The 21,972-nt window shown below is 38.1% G+C and overlaps 1 protein-coding gene across 4 annotated transcripts in view; it reads right to left on the reverse strand.

Moving 5' to 3' along the window:
* Positions 1–21,972, reverse strand: part of SNAP91 (synaptosome associated protein 91) — a 135,712-nt gene that overhangs the window by 84,812 nt on the left and 28,928 nt on the right. For all 4 annotated transcript variants that reach the window (XM_057303917.1, XM_057303918.1, XM_057303919.1 and 1 more), the window contains exons 3-6: positions 3,473–3,615; positions 2,748–2,823; positions 1,875–1,977; positions 104–197 (exon numbers count right to left, since the gene is read on the reverse strand). In XM_057303917.1, the coding sequence (XP_057159900.1) occupies positions 104–197; positions 1,875–1,977; positions 2,748–2,823; positions 3,473–3,615 (416 nt within the window). The remainder of the gene's footprint in view (positions 1–103; positions 198–1,874; positions 1,978–2,747; positions 2,824–3,472; positions 3,616–21,972) is intronic.

Consider the following 21,972-nt stretch of genomic DNA (forward strand, 5'->3'; position numbering starts at 1 on the left):
GGAGATCTCAACCTGCTTCCTGAGCAGATTTCCAGCGTTAGCCCACCTTCCAACAGAAGACAGTACTAACTGTGCAGGGCACATTTTCTAGTGAGATACATACATCAAATTCAAGCAGTGCATCAATTTGTCCCTGTAGTATTGGCATACTCTTCAGAAGCTTTTCAGGAGCCATTGTCCTCATTACACCGTCGGCCCTGCAATTGTTTCAAAAAAAGAAAAAGATGCAACTTTCATGTATGTGGAAAATTCAAGACCACGTGCATTCTTCCAAGCTGCACCCCCTCCATTTCCTTATTAATCTTGTGGGATAATTTTGAGATATTAAAAGGCTGTAGTTGATTCCCTTCTCTACACTACTTCTTCTCACCCACTCTTGTTTTTCAAGCACACAGGCAGTGCTTTCTTTCTCTCTGTGTTGCCCTCAGGAAGAAAGCAGTGTGGTCTGGATAAAAGAGATCAGTTGAATTACTGGATGGGTTTTTCCAAATCTATCACAGAGGTGTAAGTTTTGTGAATGCCAGTTTGTTTTTAGGAAAGAGAGAACACATGTCTTAGAAGTCTTCAACACCTATAGGGCTGGGAGTGCAGAGTGTATACTAGTAACTAGCAAGGGAAGAGAAATGCAAGCTGATATGCACAGTCTGGCCAAAAGGAGATAGAGTTTGCCTCGCTGCAGAGGACACAGTGGAGGTTCACGCCAGAGGGTGCGCCAGACAGGGCACTGCACCTCGTGCCCACCCACAGGCCTCTTATGGAGCCCCTTGCATCCAGTGATGGTCCAGGGGTGGCAGTATTGAAGTAGTTGAGGAAAATACCCAGCTTATGTCAATAGGTTAAAAATGGCAACTTTCAGGGTCTCTCCCACTTCAAGGGTAGGGAAAGCATCCTTATGTGCACATAAAAGGGTGCAGAAGTTTCTAAGAAGGCTATGGACCCTACTGCGGAAAAGCTGAAATGCAGCAGGGCACGTCAGCTATGGCTGCCCAGGGCCATGTAAACCAGAATCGTCTACAATGAGAAGGGGATAAAGTAAAAACCTCAATTGTACAGAATGTTCACCCACAAAAACCTTATTTTGAACAGACAAGTTTATATTGTTCAGCACCATGATTTAAATGTAGTTGAAAGCTAAGGCTGGGTCACTATTAGAAAAACAGAGTATTGTCTTTTTGTGTGAATTCTTGAAACTAAAATATCAAACGTTCTACAATACCTCGCCATTATTTCAAGTCAGGACCAGACACAAGATTTGCATAAATTTATGGCTTCTGATTAAATTCAACATCTATTTAGAGAGAAATAAATGATAATTATGAATTAAAATGTAAGTGTTTCTGTTTCAATGAGGTTTTCTTAGTCCATGGTTAGTATTAATAATCAGTTCAATTATGGTGTGTGCGCGCGTGCGCGTGTGTGTGCGTGTGTGCGATACTAGGACATTATTACCGCTCAAGAACAGATCTCCACCATATACACAGTTCAGTTTTACTTCAATCAAAACACACTGAAATAACTATTGTAAACTACAGCCACTGTTCTTTGAACTCTGAATAAACTTTAAATTCTCTCCATTTAAAATTATTTAAAGGAATATATGTGCTTAAGAATTTTGAATTGAATTTAACAAATAAAATGTTATACCATGCCAATTCTGAGCAGTGAATCAGATTTTCTGCATGAAAATATAAATAATGTATATTACAGCCTCAAGGCTAACTTCTACAATACTATTGAGTGTCTTTTTTTTCCAAGTGATTATAAACTGGGCCTTCATGACCAAAATTATTTGGCATTTAAGCTTAGTTAAGGTAAGTCAAGTATGCCTCAAAGACTTACTCTGCTCAAATAAACATGAGAAAGAAAAAACATACCCTTTCTTCACTCTGGCAAAATCAAATGCCATCTGTCTGTAAGAGAAAGCCTTTTCATTCAAATATCTACTATAGCGCCTTATGAAGGTGGACATATCATAACCTGGGGGGAGGGGCAGAAGAAGTAAAACTAATTAATAAAACCTTCCATTTAGCTTTCTTTAATACCAACTTTTTTTTAAACTCTCCAAATGTAAATAATGCTAGAATGAGGTCTATTCAATAAAGGCACCAGAAAGACCTCATTTAAAATCCTACTGCAAGCAAAAATACTTTAGGCATGACACATTCTAAGACATTTCAGTTTCGTTATGCTACCATCCTTGTACAGAATGTCTTTCCTGATTTTTCCTTGCATTTTTTGTTCACCATTTCAAGTAACAGGCTGTTTCAGGCTTAATACATGTAGCCATCTGAGAACCATCCACTTGCTTGGTGTGCTTGCCGTATACAGAATAGGCAACCAATAAGTATGATGAATGAACATTTGACTACAGTTTAAATTCTACTAATTTACAAATCATGTTTCTTTAAGACTGGAATCTTTTTCTTTAAATTAGGAAAGTATCTTTCATTTCACTGCTTTTTGTACTTTCATAAACAAAAAACTGTGGGCCTAGAATACTGACTGTTAAGATTTACTGACAAAGGCGAAAAGTAAAATTAATATGTAATTTATATGGTGAGTTCTCTAACAATTAAATATTTTAAAGCTCTACAAAGTAACTAATTACTTTTACATTTTTTCTTAAATACCCAACAGAGCTACCAGCTATACTAATTACATATTATGAACCTCACTTCAAAAAAAACAAAACAAAACCCTACATCAAAAGCATTATCCAAAAAATTAGAAAACATAAATATTCTCACCATGGGATCCACTTTTGTCCAAAAAATTGCTGAGATTGAATAGTGTATTTCTAGAGGCCAAGTACTGAATAAATCTCTGAAAAACAAAAACTAGAATTAAAACCAATATTCCCAAATCATATCTTTAAACAATTTCTGATACTAAAGGATATTACAAATTCTCATTATGATTTTTTTTTTAACTCAGTTATAAAGTTTCCTAGTCTGCTGACTTTCTCTGAGGAGGAAAAAAGACTGAAAAGTACTCGTTGAATTAGAATTAAATTTTATGATCTTTCATTTTTTATATAACAGAAACACTGCAATTTAATATGATTCAGTAGGCATCCCATATAAAATAGGCAATTTTTATTTTATTAATATTTTCCAAAATTAAGTATTTTTATGAAAGCAATTTACACTTAAAGATGCACAAGACTGTTCCTAATGGGAAAAATCACTTTATTGTTCCTTTACTCTAACATTTTTGCCCACTAATACATTTATATGGTACATACCTTTTAGGTACAAGTAATATTTAATATTTCAATGTCTCCAAGAGAAGGTGTAACTTAACATCTATTTATTAAAAAATAGCTAAATAGAAAATTAAAATTGTATTCTCAATGATTTTGAACCATGTATTTCCTCTTCTTCCTCTCCTAATTAATGAAAAGCAAAAGAGCCCTCCATAAATGCCTCCGTTCCCCACCAAAAAAGAAAAAAGTTAAGTTCACTTCATTTACCTCATTTCCATGCACCATGAGATGATGTGTTGTGACTAAAGCTTTAAATACAACCACCCAGCTACTGTTTGTTGCCCTCTCAAAGAGTGTGTCGGCCATCTGGGGAATATTAACATTGGTCTCATTGGTAGCCTGGATCAAATCTATGAAAGTAGAAGAAATCCAACAATAATACTAATCATGACATACAAAACTTCATTTCAAATGTTAAACATTTAAACCTGGTGACTAAAACAGGAGTCCCAAAATTGCTTTGGCAATAGCTAACAACCAAATTAAAAAAAAATAAGCTATAATATTTTTACACATGTACATATAAATACATGATTTACCCAATGCATTTATTTTTTCTTGAGTTTATTTTTTTCCTTTGAATTCTCTTCTGTGTCCTCTTCTGAATTTTATCTGTTTTCTGGTACCAATGTCATTCTTTAGAATTACAAAACTCCAGGAAAGCTAAGCCTCAAGTTAATTCTTCTTTTCTAGTCCAATGTCTCAAACATGTGGACACTTATTCTCTACACCACTCGATGGCAATAACATAAATGTATTTCTTTGAAACATTAAGCAGCTAAATGCATTCTTCACTTAGATTTTAAGTTTGATGGGTGCCAATAAATATACCTGCCACAATGAGAGCAAACAGTAAAAAAAAAAAAAAAAAAAAAAAAAAAATCCATTACACTTACCTAAGCTCCCAAAGAATACCATGCATGCATTAAATTACTATGCTGTGACCTGAGTTTGTAAGAGTAAACCTTTATTTTTCATTTTTTTAAATAATATTTTTAATTATATTATGTTAGTCACCATACAGTACATCCCTGGTTTTTGATGTAAAGTTCCATGATTCATTACTTGCGTATAACACCCAGTGCACCATGCATTCAGTGTCCACATTTACATAGTATCCGTACAATTGCAGCTGTACCTCAGGGGAAGAATTTTTTTTTTATATGGTGGCCAAGGTGGGCAGCCCAGCATTCAGAAAAAGTGGCAAGTGCTGTCAAAAAGTTATCTGGGGCAACCCAAGATCAATGTACCAAGGAACAGAAGCTACGCCACACTGGGGCAGTGCAGACTACGGTTGACCCTTCAACTACATGGGTTTGAACTCCAAGGGTCCACTTTCACACAGATTTTTTTTTTTTTTTTTACAGTCTGGTACCATAAATATATTTTTCTTCCTTATGATTTTCTTAATAACTTTCTCTTCTCATTTTATTGTTAAGGAATACAGTATATAACACATGTAACATAAAAAAAAATACGTGTTAATCGACTATGTTACCAGTAAGGCTTTAGTCAACAGTAGGATTTTGGAGGAGTCAAAGGTTATGCTAAGATTTTTCACTGTAGGGTGGTTGACGCCCCTAACTAACTCTCTGGGGTTGTTCAAGGGTCAATTGGTACTTCCTACAGCACAGTATGGCCTCAGGACAACCCTGTAAGACTTCTCTCACAGGCCACACCCATCTTGCAGGGAACTGCATATGAGAGTTCCAATAGAATCAATCCCATGCAACAAATGCAGAGACACAGACCCATCCTTTTCCTTACTCAAAATCTACACTCAGCAATCATCACACTACACATCACACTTTATGCATTTCTCTATTTTACAAAAAATAAGGTTTAAAAAAGTTGATACTCCACGTCTGAAATAAATTCTAGACTAGAGGGTATCAATAACTGTTCTGAATTATAATGGACAAGACCAGGCTTACTTTTTACTTTATTTTTTTAATAATAATTTTTTTATTGTATTATATTAGTCACCATACAGTACATCCCTAGTTTTTGATGTAAAGTTCCATGATTCATTAGTTGCGTATAACACCCAGTGCACCATGCAATACGTGCCCTCCTTAATACCCATCACCAGCCTATCCCATTCCCCCACCCCCCTCCCCTCTGAAGCCCTCAGTTTGTTTACTTTTTACTTTAAATTCCAGTCATCATCCCTATTCACTTTAACACCTTCCCTCAATGTTTTTCCTTTATTAGGATTCTACTCATCCTTCAGGAAATCTTCCCTGGTCGCTTTTAAATGCAGCCCCATGTGGCCTCCTGCTGCTTTAAAACCTGAGGCATTTTGTTGCTGGTGGGTATTCAGGTTAGACGTGTATCGTGTATTGGTTATAAGTTTCTAACATACCAAAGCTCCTTGAGGGTGGAAACAGTCACGTCCATGTCTGTTTTCTGCGCAGAGCTTCACAGAGCACTGTGCACAACAAACAATGTTGAACAAAATGGACAACCCCCCCGCACTTTAACCCAAAATATCAGCAAGCACTTCTTTAAAAAAGAAAAATCACTAAGCTGTGACATTGTTTTCTAAGACTATATCATGGGACTACTTTATACTTGAAATTCTGTGTCAGTTACAAACTCTTCTATTCATTTATTTATTGAACTGGGCTCTGGAGACACAGAAACATATTGCTGGTCAAAGGAGACAAATACCTGTTCAGATAATAGAAAAAGCCCTATACGAAATGAGTAAAGAGACACAGCAAGAGAGCAAACAGAGCCCAGGTTCAGGGCTAGCTTAGCCCCTATCTAGATGTACAACTCCAGCAAATTAAATGTCTCTTTGACTTAGGTCCTCCTCTTTAAAATGGGAAGTAATAATTTCTACCTTTCAGGACTATTACAAGGACTGTTTAGTGTCAGAACATAGTAGGCACCCAAGATAAATGTTTGTAAATACTGTTATACACACACCGCATTATGAGAACAGAGTAGAGGTACTAGGAAAGACTCCAAGGGGAAGATCCTAAAGTCAGCTCTATCATGGAACAGGCGTGAGAAGGACATTTTTACCAAGTGTGCAAAGTGGGGAGCCTTAAGAGGTGGTGTGTCCTTGGAGAACTGTGGTGGTCTGGGGGCTAGGTATGTGTGGGCAGGTGGTGGGAGGAACTTAACTAAAGAGCTAGGGGATGACCACTGAGGGATCTCACACAAGACTTAAGAGTTTGGACTTCACTCTATGGACCAACAGGAACCCTTGGAAGTATTTTAGCAGAGAGGTATAAGACTTCACTTTTATAGTCAACCACATCATTCAGTGACTACTAAATTCTATCTGCAAGGTAAGCAGAGGCATAGAATAAGGAATAATTACCTTTGCCTGGAAAGATATACTAGAAGACAAGAAAAGAGTAAGTTAGAAAGCCCAGCTGAGCGTCAGATGAGGTTAACCTGGCTAATGAATAGGCAGTGGAAATAGAGGGAGATAATGAATGGAGCAGAAATATATTCAGTTCAGGAGGCTCCACTGATAATTTCCCGGTGAGCAAATGGATATTGGATTGGCCTGAATTGTGAACAATTTCAGATTTCTGGTTTGGGGTTCAGTAAATGCTTTTTTTTTTTTACTGAAAAGGGAGGAAAGTTGGTCTCAAAGAAGACAAACAATGTTGAACAAAAACATTTGAAGTAGCTGCTGGAGATCTATGTTGAGATGTCTGATAAGGGACTGGAAGCATGTTCTGAAGTTCAGGACAAACATTTAGCCTAGATACAAATCTGGGAGTCATCAGCAATAAAATGGGGGCTGAAATCATGTAAGTGGAAGAGGTAACCCAAAAATCCTACCAAAAAAAAAAAAAAAAGGAAATTATAAGTAAGTAAAGAAATAGGAATCAGGGCTAAGAAAGACCAACATTTAAGAGATGAACAGAAGAAAAGTGAGTGAAATAACAGTCAGATGGTAAACAGAAGTCCAGGAAAGTGAAATAGTGAGAGCCGATTAAGAAAAGAGCTTCAAAAATTCAAGAAGCAATTAGGGGTCACCAATGTCAAATACTATAGAGTTCTCACAAGCTGACCCTGAAGAACAGAATAGGTACAACTACAGGACTGCTGCCATGGGAAGGAAATAAAACTCAAGTATAGACTAGGTATGAGGGGGAGGGGGTCAAAGGAAAGTTTTTTGTGGTTTAAAGATGGGAGACATTTAAGCATGTTTAAGACAAGTAGGAAAAGGCAAAAAGAGGTGAGGGTAAAAAGAGAGTGGAGATGACTTATGGGAAAGTCTAGAGGCAGAATGAGCTCTAGAATTCAGGGCTCAGATGTCAGAGTTAGCCTCAGAGAGAAGGGTCACACAATGAGGAGAGGTAAGGATGGGTGGAGTAGAAACGGAAGAATGACCAGATACACTGCTACTGAGAGGCACGTTCTTGACAAAGTAGAAGTTACAACTTTTATTAAATCTTGACCTTAAAATATTCATCTTTTTAATATGCTATGCCAGGGGTTGGCAAACTACAGCTTGCTGGGCAATCTGGTTTGCTTCTTGTTTTGTAAATAAAGCTTTATTGGAACACAGCCACGCCCATTTGTTTACATACTGTCTAAGGCTGCTTTCATGCTACAGTGACACAGTTGAATAGTTACAACACCCAACTCAAACTAAATTCAGTGGTCCACGAAGTCTAATATTTACCCTCTGATCTTTAGAGAAAATGTCTGCTGACCTGTCCTGTCACTAAACGGGAAGTGTGCATAGAGCACCTCTGATGCCTAACAGATTAATGGCCGTCTCAAGGAAAAGCAAGTACATGTTTGAACTGGGAGCTGAACTAACTACTTGCATAGATCACTATTTTTATTTGAAGAAATGACTGACAGACTTCAAACCATGGTGATTCTGACTTGGTATTCAGCAGTTACTTTCTCGACAATGGAGAGTCTGTCACTTCAAAGAAAACAAATGACAGTACCGGTTGCCAATGATAAAATTCAATCTTTCAAGTAAAAATCAGAATTTTAGAAAACTTGTGTCTGCCACAGTAAGCTTCAAAATTTTCCAGTTCTCTGATAAGATTGCTGGTGACATTAGTGAATATCACTTATTCATATTATATAATGAAATATGAAAACATTTTGGAAGCTGTAACTCTGTGAACCGGTATTTCTCAAATGACTAGTATGTAATGTTACAAAATAATACATTCAATTAATTCAAAGTAAAGATAGACCAATGCCAATAGATCTTAACAGAGTACAAAAAAATCCACTGATGCAGTTTCAGAATCAAAATTGCGATTTAAATTCAAGAAAACGCCACTTAGAGAGTTATAGTGTAGTATCAAAGAAGGATATCAGCAATTTTCTGAAAAAGCTATTAAAATCGTTCTCCCCTTTCCAACTGTGTATCTGCGTGAGGACAGATCTTCCTCATACACTTCAACTAAAACAATATATCCCAACAGACTGAATACAGAAACAGATATGAGCATCTATCTTCTATTGAGCAAGACATGAAAGAGATGTATAAAGGTATCAAACAATACCACTCTTCTCGCCATATTTTTTGCTTTGGAAAATAATTATTTTCCCTACAAGGATGATTTGTGTTAATGTCAATAGGTTCATCATTCTTATTTTAGGATAAAAAATATTTTTAAACTTTCTTAGTTTCGGTTTCTAATACATTAAATATCTAAAGCTATAACTCACATACATGAAAGCTCTCTGAATTCCTCAATAATTTAAAAGTACAAAGCTATCCTGAGACCAAACAGTTTGAGAGTTGCTATTCTTGGTATATATCTAAAAAGAGAATTGCTAGGTTGTAGGGTATCCACATATTTAACTTTACAAAATGTTTTTATATAGTGGTTGCAAACATTTATATTCTCACCAGTAGTTTATATAAGTATCTACTGCTTTCCTTGCTCACCAAATAAAGGGTTTCCATTTAAAGAATTTTAAAAAATTAAAACAAAGCATAGACATAAACACACAGAAAAAAATGTTCTTGAAAATTGTAAATCTACATGTCAAATACCTGTCATATTTGAATTCCTTCGAATTCAAAGCATTAGCTGAATTTGGGGAGACAGATCTGGTATCTATTTAAGATTTATTTATTTGTCAGAGACAGAGAGAGCGAGTGAGCGAGCGCGTGCACAAGCAGGGGGAGCGACAGGCAGAGGGAGAAGCAGGCTCCTCACTGAGCAGGGAGCCCGATGTGGGACTTGATCCCAGGATCCTCCGATACTGACCTGAGCCAAAGGCAAACGCTTAACCGACTGAGCCACCCAGGTGTCCCAGATCTGGTTATCTTTTTAAAGATAGGTTTTAAAATAGCTTCACTGAAGTACAACTGACATAAAAAACCGCACATATTTAAAGGATATTATTTGGTAAGTTTTGACAAACATGCATACATAAAACTACCATCAAAATCAAGATAATGAACATATTCATCACCCCCAAAATTTTCCTACAGACCTTTTATAATTCCTCCTTCCTACTGCTCACCATTCTTTGATGCTGTCCCTTAGCAACCATCAATTTGCTGTCAGCCAATATACATTAGTTTGTATCTTCTAATACAATAAAAATTCTCTAAAAAAGAGAATCATACATTGGCGGGGAGGCAGGGGAGAGGTCTGGCTTCTTTCACTCAGGATAATTATGAGATTCATCCAGTTGTTTAATGTATCATCCAGTTGTTGCAGTTATCAATAGTTCCAATAGTTCATTCTTTTTTATTACTGAGGTGTTTTCTGTTGTATGGACAGAGCAGAATTGTTTATTCATTCACCTACTGATGGCCATTTGGAGTGTCTCCAGTTTTTGATGGTTACAAGTCAAGCTGCCATGAACATTTGTGTACGAGGATCTGCATGGACATATGCTTTCAATTCCTTGGGTAACTGCCTAGGACTCGACTGTTTAAATCATTTTGAAGTAAATATTTAAGAAACTGCCTGTTTCCAAAATGGCTACATCATGTTATATTCCCGCCAGCAGTGTATTGGCACGCTAGTGTATTTTTTGCCATTCTAACAGGTGTGACATGGCATCTCATGGCGGTTTTCTTTCCATTTCCGTAATGGCTACTAATGTTGAACATATTTTTCATGTACTTTTTGTTACTTTATTTGCCATAGGTACAAATTCTTTGCCCATTTTTATTGGATTGTTTGTTTTCTAATTGTCGAGCTATTTTGGATCAAGTCCACTATCAGATACATAATTTGCAAATATATATATTTGCAAGTTTATGGCTCCCCATTTCATGCTTTTAACAGTGTCTTTCAAAGAACAGAAATTCTCAATTATCTACCAAGGTTTTCTTTAAGGGTTTGTGCTTTTGTGTCATACCTAAGAAATCTTTGCTTGAGTCAAAGTCACAAAGATTTTCACCTGTGTTTCTTCTAGAAGTTTTACAGTTTCAGGATTGTATGTTTAGATCTATAATACAGTGTTAGTTTTTTATAAATGGTATGAGGTATGGATACAGGGTCTTTTTTTTTTTTTTTTTGCATATATCAAATTGTTCCAGCACTATTTGTTAAAAAACCTCTTCTCTCCTAGTTTTTCTTTCCCACTTTTTACCTTTGTCAAAAATCAACTGACCACATCTTGGAGTCTATTTCAGGACTTATTCTGTTCTACTGATCTATTTGTCTGCTCTTAATAACACACTATCTTTATTAATGTAAATTTTAATAATTCCTGAAATCATGTAGTGTTAGCCCTCTAACTGTTCTTTTTCAAAGCAGTTTTTGCTCTTTTAAATCCTTTGTATTTCCATAAATTTTACAATGAATTTATCAATTCTAACAAAAAATGTCTGCTGGGATTTTGACTGGGATTATGTTGAATACATAGGTCAATTTTGGTTGATGTGGCATTCTAGCAATACTGAGTCTTCTCACTTATGTACACGGTCTGTCTCTGCATGTATTGAGAGCTGCTTTAATTTGTCCCAGCAATGTTGTGCAGTGTTCAATATTCAGGTCTTACATATATTTTTTCAGATTCCTTCCTAAGTATTTTACACATTTTGATGATATGGTAAATGGTATTGTTTCTTTTTCATTTCCATTTCTAATTGTTCACTGCCAGTATTAAGAAACAGAACTTACATTTGTATATGGACTATACCACACAACTTTGCTTAACTCATCAGTTCTTTTTTGTGGATTCTATCATATATTCTGCATAGATGACATTATCTCTGATAAAGTCAGTTTTTACTTTTTTTTTTTAATATTTTATTTATTTATTTGACACAGAGAGAGAGACAGCGAGAGAGGGAACACAAGCAGGGGGAGTGGAAAAGGGAGAAGCAGGCTCTCCGTTGAGCAGGGAGCCGGATGTGGGGCTTGAACCCCAGGACCCTGGGATCATGACCCGAGCCGAAGGCAGACACTTAACGAGTGAACCACCCAGGTGCCCCAGTATTTACTTCTTTGCAATCTTGATACCTTTTCCTCCTCTTTTTTAAAATTTTAAAATTTCTATTTTTTTTTTTTTTGCTTGATGGTATTGGTACTGGCCAGAATCTCCAATGCAATTTGAAGAGTGGTGAGAAAGAACATCCTTTTCTTTATTCCTGATCATAAGGGGAATCATTCAGCTTATTCAGTTTTTCACTAGTAAATGTGATGTTAGAAGTAGGTTTTTCACAGATATCCTATGTCATAGTAAAGAAGTTTCCTTCTACTAGTTTGCTCACAGTTTTTATCATAATTGGATGTTGGATGTGTCAAATATATTTCTCTATCTATTGAGACGATCATATGGTTTTTCTTTTTCAGTCTGCTCTTATGGTGAATTGCACTGATTGGTTTTTTAAAAATATTTTATTTATTTGAGAGGGAGAGAGAGAGTGCACAAGTGATGGAGAAGGAGAGGGAGAATCTCAAGCAGACTCTGCACTGAGCACAGAGCCTGACACAGGGTTCAATCCCACAGCCCTGAGATTATGACCTGAGCTGAAATCAAGAGTTGGATGCTTAACCCACTGAGCCACCCAGAAGCGCCTGCGCTGATTAACTTCAAATGTTAAACTAACCTCGCATGCTTGGGATAAACTTCTTTCATCACAATATTTTATCTGTCACTGGATTTGATTTGCTAAAATTTTGTTAAGAATTTTTACATCCAGGGGCACCTGGCTGGCTCAGTCAGAAGAGTGACCCTTGATCTCAGAGTCATGAGTTCGAGCCCCACGTTGGGTGTAGAGATTACTTAAAATTTTTTTTTTAAAAGAATTTTTACAGCTACGTTCATGAGGGATATTGGTCTACAGTTTCTTTTCTTGTAATATCTTTGATTCTTCTTTTTTTTTTTTAAGATTTATTTATTTATTTATTTGACAGAGATAGAGACAGCCAGCGAGAGAGGAACACAAGCAGGGGAAGTGGGAGAGGAAGAAGCAGGCTCCCAGCAGAGGAGCCTGATGTGGGGCTTGATCCCAGGACTCCGGGATCACGCCCTGAGCCGAAGGCAGACGCTTAACGACCCAGGCGCCCCCTGTCTGGTTCTTCAATCAGAGTAACAGTCTCATAAAATAAGTATTTTCTCAGCTTCAATTTTCTGGAAGAGATTGTGTAGAATTAGGATTATTTCTTTTTTAAATGTTTGGTAGTTTTCCAGGCCTGGAATTTTGATAGAATGTTTTTAACCATAACTTCAATTTCTTTAATAGCTATAGGGCTCTCTAGGTTATTTATTTATTTTTGAATGAGTCTGGGTAGTTTGTCCTTTTCAAGTCATTTGCCCTTTTCATATAAGGTGTTGTACTGGCATCAAGTTGTTAAACAGTATTCCCATATTGTCCTTTTAACATCTATAGAATCCATAGTGATGTGATCTCGTAATTACCTGATATTGGTAATTTACGTCTTTTTTTTTTCTTTTTCTTTTTGATCACTCTGGGTAAAGTCATTTCAATTGTATCAATCTTCCCAAAGACTCAGCTCCATCTCTGCAATTCAGAGGATGCTCCAATTCAGGTGGGGTCCTCCACCTCGTCCTACAGCCTGGAACCGCTGTCTTGACAGTACGCTGGGACAATCCCAGAACTCATTTCGTTCTCCATCTCTCAGGGATCACTGTGTCCGATCGCCTGATGCCCAATACATTGGCAACAATTATTTGATATATTTTGTCCAGTTTCTCAGTTGTTTCAGGCAGGAGGGTAAATACAGACCCTGTTACTCCATCTTGCCACAAAGTGTAAGTCTTTCTTTTTGGTAGTTTTAAGCAACTGAAAATATATCAGAAAATCCCTCTGAGGCAAGATAATGCCAACAAAATAAGAGAATAAAAGAAACAGATGAAAGTGGAAAAAGAACTTTAACTTTTGAGAGTTGTAAATAATTGCTTGCTCACTAAAATAAGAAAATAGTGACAAACCTGAACAGCTCTCAAATTCTTGATCTCCTGTGTCTTTTTCCACTAGTACATGAGACTCTCAACCACTTCAACCGTGTGGAAAGGTAGCACACAACAGGGCCCTTGCTACCTCTTACCCGGACCGCTCCGTAACCTGTTCTCTGGGTCGCCTCCAGCCCAACTAGATATACGTGTGGAAAAATAACGGCCCAAGTGTCCACTTCTGATCTTGGCAGTCACCTGCTTAAAGCCCCCCTGGGGCCTCCTCGTATCCACTGAATTAAATACAATTACTTCAACACTGAGTAAAAGACCCTTTTTCATAAGGCACAGCTACTATCCTATTCTTTACTGTGAGTTGCACACCAATACTATTGTATTTATACCTTTGTATGCTGTTCTTATCACTTAGAATGTCTCTGCCTTCACTCTTTTGAGATCTCATCTCTTAAGGCAATCTCAAACACTGTAACCTCCAAGAAGTCTCTTCTAGTATTGCCCTCAAATGGAAAAGAGGCTTTAGTTTTCTCTTCCATGCAGAGTGGGGCAAAGGACACTGGACCTGCTACTTAAGGACAAGTTAATTGGACCACACTGTGGCTCTATATTTTCACCTAGAAATGGGAGTAATATTAACTACCTTACAGGATAGACTTTGTCATTTGTGCTAATCTTTACACATCTTCATTATTGTCCTTATTACATAAAATTATAATTGTTAATTTACATATATCTTTGCTCTATTGGAGCTCAATATCCAATAAGTAGGAATGAGGTCATTATCTGTATCTTTTGATCCCTGGTACCTAACACAGGCCTGGCATATAAAAGATACTTAACAAATGGATGGCTATGACTGGCTCAGCATTATCTGCCTCAATATAAAGCACTTGCATACTAAAACTGATAGTTGGTATTAAAGGTCTATTTCTTTCTTTAATTCTTACTGGATGCAACTGAATCACCAATTAGGCAGAGAGAATTACTTTCTATGCCACTGATTTATATATACTTTTATCAGCAGCTTAAATTTAGAAAGGGAACTTGTATTCCATTTTTAAATCTCTCCTAAGTTTAATTATAAGATTCTGTCGTATCCCACTGGAACAGCAATTTTCCTTAGACTAAATGCCAGAAAGGGGAGCAAAGATTGCTCATTCTTTTATTTTACAATCATCTTTTTTTTTTTTTTAAGATTTTATTTTTATTTATTCGACAGAGATAGAGACAGCCAGCGAGAGAGGGAACACAAGCAGGGGGGAGTGGGAGAGGAAGAAGCAGGCTCATAGCAGAGGAGCCTGATGTGGGGCTCGATCCCATAAGGCCGGGATCACGCCCTGAGCCGAAGGCAGACGCTTAACCACTGTGCCACCCAGGCGCCCCTTACAATCATCTTCTAAACTTACCCCCCTCCCCCGCCAAAATAGAAAATGAGGAGCTACAGAACAACATCCAGTGATCCACTAATACACAGATTTTAGACATTAACATCTCAGAGTATTTGCCACATGAACTAACTTATATGTAAATTTATTAACTGTTCTTTTAAATTTATATCTTTTTTTCTTCCTTCTCCACTCTTTTCCTTCCCTCCTACTAGTTAACAACAGTGGAGAGCTCAAACATTTGAAAACAGAAAGTAATCTTTCCGATTTGGGCAACAAAAAGATAATGATGCAGATGGTCTGAGGTTGCTCGGGCTCAGTATGAATGGCAGACATTAATGGCTGCCTCCCCAAGACCTATTTCCTTCTCTCTTCTTCCTTACCAGCAAATGCCATCCATCCTCCCAGCCTGGCCCACCCATCAGAAAAGCAAAAAAATGCCAGATACGTGCAATCCCCATTTCCCTTGTAGCTAGACACCCACATACGAAGGGCAGTCTGTTGGGCCACCTGAGAAAACTTTTTCCTTTGAAATAAACGGTGTTGTATAATTAACAGAGTGGAAACATGCCTCCTCTCCTACAATGGATGCAGTTGTGTATGCATGGGACATGATGGTCATCTTGACACAGGAGGACAGACTTCAGCAAGCTGGAGCCAGCAGTGGGGAAACATGAAAAGCACCTGGGTCTGTGGTGGTGCTGGTGAGTTGCTAATCAAACCCTGAGCTGCCCCACCTGCAGACTTCTTAAGGAAGACAGTAAATTAGCTCATTAATTCCAGACTTGGGGTAGTCTGTTACTTGCAACCAAAAGAATCCTAAGCGATACAAACTGCAACAAAACACAACAAAAGGAACCAGGCCCATGACTTCTACAGTGTCTTCCAGCTCTAATAGCATTTGAGTATCTCCCCACTCCTCAAAATCACATTGTTTTTACAAAGTTCAACACCCCCCAGCAGTGCCTTCCCTTGAGATAAGGGGTCCTTTGTGTAGAGGCTCTGTTTCAGGTGAGTTGGTTATAGGAACTAGGGAAAAGAGCATAGAAAAAGGATCACATTTGGGGAAAGAGAATATCCTTCTCCTATGCAGAGAGAAGACCTACTAATGTGAAATAATTTTATAAAATACAAATTTTGCACTTAGAACTTCTGATGTGACATGGGGAAGACTGGAAAATAATCAGAACAAAATAACGAAGGAGGTGGCTGGACATTCCAAAGGTTGGGGAGAGGCCCTGGGACAACTGTGGCCCGTCTAGGCAGGGCTGGGCACGTAGAATGAAATGACCTCGTGAGAGCAAAGGTGGGACAGCAGGCGTGAGAGTTGATGACCGTCAACTGTTAAGTGCAGACAACAAGGCTGACTGGGGCAGGAAATAAAAGAAGAAACACCAGTGGCTTTACAGAAATCAATAGGGGAGCAGCTTGCAAATGTGCCCTATATGATGAACAGTATTTGCAGAATTTAATAGTATCCTTCTTCAAATAAATTCTCCTTTAAATAAAAAGGTACAAAATGTGAGCTTTTAAATATTTTTCACTTAATTTAGTCAATACAGCTACATAAAAACTTAATTTGTATTTTTATATTATTACAATGTGAACTTTGATGTAATCTAGTTTCTAAACTAAGTAAACTATTTCTAGTCTTTTCATCTCAAAGAAAAATGTGTATACTTTGTAACTTTTTTGTAGGCCTTTGTAGAAATGCGTACTACAAAAATCTCCTTATGCTGTTTGTTCTCCTCTAGGACTTTGGCAGATTCGAAATAAGGAGGTGCAGTATATCGCATAGTTCAGTCACTCAGTTAAGGTTTTGGAGCCAGACCAGATCCATCCAGTTCAATTACCATCTGTTATTTAATAACTGTGTGACCTTGAGCAAAGCTGCCTCTCTTAACTTCCATTTCTGCATTACTATGATGGAGATAATAACGGCACCCATCTGACAGCTGTTTTATTAAAGAGGGTACGGCAAGCAAAATGTGTAGCACACAGCCTGAGACATAAGGGAGTGGATATCAAAGCATCCATAAATATATATTTTATATATAACATACAAATACATATATTAATACATAGGAAATAATATAATGGCTATAAATCCAGGAGTTATAGAGATGTACATACATACTCTACTACACACATAGTATAATGCACACTAAAAGGGATGGAGACACATACACACAATTATAACAGATTCACCATTTGGCTACCTGTATCAAAAAGGAATTGGCATACTTTGTTAATTAATTCATTTAACTCACTCATTAACAAATATTTACTAAATGTTTATCAGGTGCCCAGCAGAGATAAGTACTGTGATGGAAAATAAAATAAGGGGCTAGAGAACAATAGTGGGTACTGTTTCAGATAGGATGACCAGAAAAGGCCTCCTGAAGGAAATAACATTTAAAGAGACCTAAACGCAGCAAGGAAGGAAAGAGAAGCAGTGTAGGGGAGGCATGTGCTTGTATTTATGTTGTTTCTCTTTCTACCCACTTTCCCCGACTTTGTTATTCTCTTCTTTGATTTCACTCCCAACTACAGGGAATGCCATGCCTTATGTAATGTTTGAACTACACCCAAAGGTAGGTCTGTTGTCTGTGGAGCACATAAAAGGATGCCCTCAGAATTATGTCAATCATTTGGGTCTCATGGCAAACTATACCCCAAAGTGTTCTAAACATGGGTCAGTTTGAGAGGCCGGCATCAGCAACCTTTTCAAAGTGAACGTTATAAATTACTATGATTCTCTGACCCACTGGAGTAGAGGAGATACTGACCATGCGGCCTCCCCAGCGCAGCATCATGAGTCCCAAAGCTTCAGGGAGCCAGCTTAAGTGCCCTACCACCTGTGTGCATGAATCTGAGTCCAGGGCCATGTACCACACTACTGTCTGAGACTGGAGGCTGGGAAATTGGTAACCAGTCTATGTGCCAAAGACTGCATCCTCAGTTAACTCTGGTTAAAACTCTGGTGGTAGAAAATCATTAGGACAGGGGCACCTGGGCGGCTCAGTCAGTTAAGCATCTGCCTTTGACTCAGGTCATGATCCTGGAGTCCTGGGATTAGCCTGCACTGGGGCCCCTGCATGGTGAGCAGTCTGCTTCTCCCACTGCCTCCTCCCCGCCCCGTCCCTTGTGCGCTCTCTCTCTCTCTCTCAAATAAATAAAATCTTTAAAAAAAATCATTAGGACAAAAATTGGAAGTTTATATTTTTGTCTTTTAGGATCCATACACAGCCTGCTCCGTATTAACAATGTAACCTTTAAGCAAGTCCCTGGATTTCTTTAGCTTAGCGTCTTTATTCATGAGGTAGAAATAATCACATATGTCCATTAGCCACAATACCACGTTGCTTTTGTACTTTACTCTCTTCTGAATGTTTTCTTATAAATCACCATGTAGTTCTCAAAAGAACTCTATGCTTTAAGAACCAGATGACAATTTATATGAACAGAAATTTAAAAGGACATGTACAAAGTAGGTAGCATTATAGAGGTGGAAGATGACATTTGTAACAGGGCACTGAAACAGAAGATCTTGGTGTTCTGGGCAATCCACAAAGAATCTCAAGCCAGTTCTCTAAGCTGGCAGTAATTGCTGGAAGGATGGCCTTTGCTGACTTTGTTGCCAGGGAGATTTTAGAAGATACGTGTGGTGTGGGTTTCTCATTTCCTTCTACTGCCACACAATGATCAATGACCTTTGTCTAGTCTTCAGGTGCGTCAGGTAAATCCACTCATGTACCATTTACTTCATGATCTTAAGTTTTGTTTTTGTTTTTTCACAGAGCCTAGGTCTAAAAATAAGCACACTAATGATGTACGTATGGTGACTAACATAACATCATCATCATCATCATAATAATAATAATAATAATAATAATAATAAAGAAGGTCATAGAGGGGATGGAGGAAAGTATTCCAGGCAGAGGCATCAGCATGTGCAAAGGCCCTGAGGTGACAGAGTGATTAGCATGTTTGGGGGACACGAAGGGAGGGATTTTTGTCTATTTTGTTTGCTGCAGTGTCACCAGTGACTGACACGTAATAGGTGCTCAATAAATATTGAATGCATGAAAAAAATAAAAATAAGCACAAAGGGTTTACATTTAAATTATCACAAAACAGTATTTGAGAGGTCTCTCAAGAAGAATTTGCCACGTTAGTAAATTTACCATATCCCACCATTCATCAACCCTGAATGTCTTTTTAAATATCTAACCTGACTTCTTCATGCTCTCACCACGGCCCATCACTTCCTATTCTGTCCTCAGAAAGGACGAGCCACTTCATCCTCAGTTAACTCTTTATATTCAACACCTCCTTTTACAGTGTTCTCAAGCCATTAAGAAAAGCAGTTATTTCAGAGTTAGGAACCAAACAGCAGAAAGAAGGCATTGGTTTTCTGTTCCCATCAAGCTCCCCGCCAACATATGTGCAGCTTATGTTTCCTAAAAATAAACAGTATGCCAAAATGACAACTCCTGCTGCAGACAATCAAGACTCTTCCCCTTTGCTGTAGCTACAGCCTAATCTCTAGAACGTCTCTCCCAAATTCATATCCATCTTTCACTCCGAGGCTAGCACAGGGCTGGATTTTGTCTACCTGCCATCGCTGCTCCCCGCCTAGGCAGGATTCTCTGGCAACACTCCCCAACGCTATCCCATCTCCTTGACCATACCCCAAGTCTTACTTTTATTTTTCAGGACGCTTTACAGAATTTCCTAGAAGGAAATGTCCAAAGAACACCGAATTCTATTTTCTTTCTGAAATACCAAGGAATACAACTTTAGTTCTTAATGCATTTTTATTATTAAATATAAAACTTTATCTTTACTGCAGTAAAAGAAAGAAAAAGAATATTAAAGTGAAATGAAAAAAATATGTAAGCCTCACCTCCATACGGATCCTTAATTCCTAAGGGAAAAAATAAGAGGAAAAACTGAGAAAGGGTTCTACATTTGCTTTAGAGGCACTGAACAGGGGTCGCTGAGACTACACTGACTGATGAGCGGCTGTAGGGGGAAAAGCAATGAGTGATCAGAAATTCAGATGTAACAGGTGGTAGCAGCAGCAAGGTGAATCAGTGAGTTGACCCCCGAAACACGAGGTCCTCTCACTATTTCTTCCTTTGTTCCCAGCCCTGAAGAGCGGAGGACCCCCACCAGACTGAGACCACTTTCTTCCATTCGATAGCCAGAAAGGAAGATTTAAGTCCCTGGTTCCATAACAGATGAGGGGTCTGTGAGGGACATATCTTTCTGATGCCCCATAATGGAATTCACGGTCTTTAACCCTGAAAATACTGCAACAACTCTTAGTTTCTTTGGTAGATTAGCCCGAAGCTTCACTGTACCTCAGGTACGTTACGGTTACCACAGGCTCCGGCGAGACACCGAGGGAACTTAAATACTAATCAGAACGTTGTTCTAGAGAAGGTGGTGCTTAAGATCTACAAAGCTTCTGCGTCGTAATTGGCATCAAAAAGTTATATACTGCTCATGGCGACTTCTTTAGATCAGCTAAATCAAAATATAACCACCTTTCCCATTGCACAGACAATGCTTCATTATTATTCATTCCTAATAGCTCCTTATAAAGACACCTAACATCTCTTTAGCACTCAGAGCTAAGAGCAACTCAAGTCAAATATATGTATAAAATCTTCTGGGTCACACAGTTAATTTATGTCACCGAAAAAGCTAAACCTCTCTCGTGTGTATCAGTAAAGCTTGAAAATTTAGGAATAGAGAGTTTATCATCCCACGACTCTTTTTGCCATTCATACCTGTACCGCAATCCGTGTCTGGAACGTTATGCACGTTAGTAACCACAGTAACGGACGCATCACTATGCAATTTAAAAGGAAAAAGTAAGGTTTTAAATTTTCAAACCTTCTGTTGTGGCTACTTCTTCTTACCGTATTCTAGAACTTTTGATCTAATTTTCATTTCCCTTCATTCTTATGGAATAAAAAATCTGGCATTGTTATTTCCCACCAAAAATTCACTCTTTGGTGGTCCAACTCTTTAAAACTCTCCGTGTCTAAATGCTCTAAGTATGCTCTGCAGACAAGCAGCTTCACAAATGCACAATATTTTGGCCATCAGTTTCATTCCATTCTCTCCAAATTTAATTCTTCTCAGTTCTGCCCATTTCCTTATAAACTTCTTATGCTCACCACTAAGAAATACGATATATAACTTTACAAGTGTTTTCTTAAGTTCCCTGGTGCTCAGTCTAGGAGAAATTTCTTAGCTTTGGCACTACTGACATTTTGGGCTAGATAATTCTTGGTTGGAGGGGGGTGGGAACTGTGCTGTCCTGTGCATTGCAGGATGGTTAGCAGTTCCCGTGTCCTCTACCCATGAGATGGCAGTAGCACCTTCCCTCCCCCAGTCAAGACAGTCAAAACCATCTCCAGAGATTGTCAACTTTCCCCTTTGGGACAAAACTGCCCCCTCTTGAGGACTGCTTATCTAGAATAAGAGTTTGGAGATCTCAGGAGATCAAGTCAGGCTACAGTAGGGCCCCCGGGAAGCTGTTCCAGCTTGTAATCAATATTTTCTCCAGTTTCAGTTGTGGGCAGATGACCGTGCTGTATGAGTAACAGTCTATAAGAACGGAATATACAGCATTTACTGTTATAACCAAATAATATTTATAGAAAAGAGATTCATACTTAAGGACAGCAGTCCCCAGCTTTTCAAGGGGTTATGATCCAAAAGTTTATAAGTATATTTAGAACCAAGAACACATTCAGTTGAACTACCCAAAATTACCATTGTTGTCTCAGTAAAAAAAAAAAATGGCTTAACAACATCAGCAATTTCATATAATTCAACCTAGTAATTTCTTTCTGTAGCAATGGTAGGTTCCCACAAAATCCTGTTGAAGAATTCTACCCCTGCTGCCTCCTTTTTCTCTCGAGGTCCCTGGGTACTACTGACTTCATT

This window comes from Ursus arctos, unplaced genomic scaffold (assembly GCF_023065955.2).
Source record: "Ursus arctos isolate Adak ecotype North America unplaced genomic scaffold, UrsArc2.0 scaffold_29, whole genome shotgun sequence".
In the NCBI taxonomy this organism is placed as follows: Eukaryota; Metazoa; Chordata; class Mammalia; order Carnivora; family Ursidae; genus Ursus; species Ursus arctos.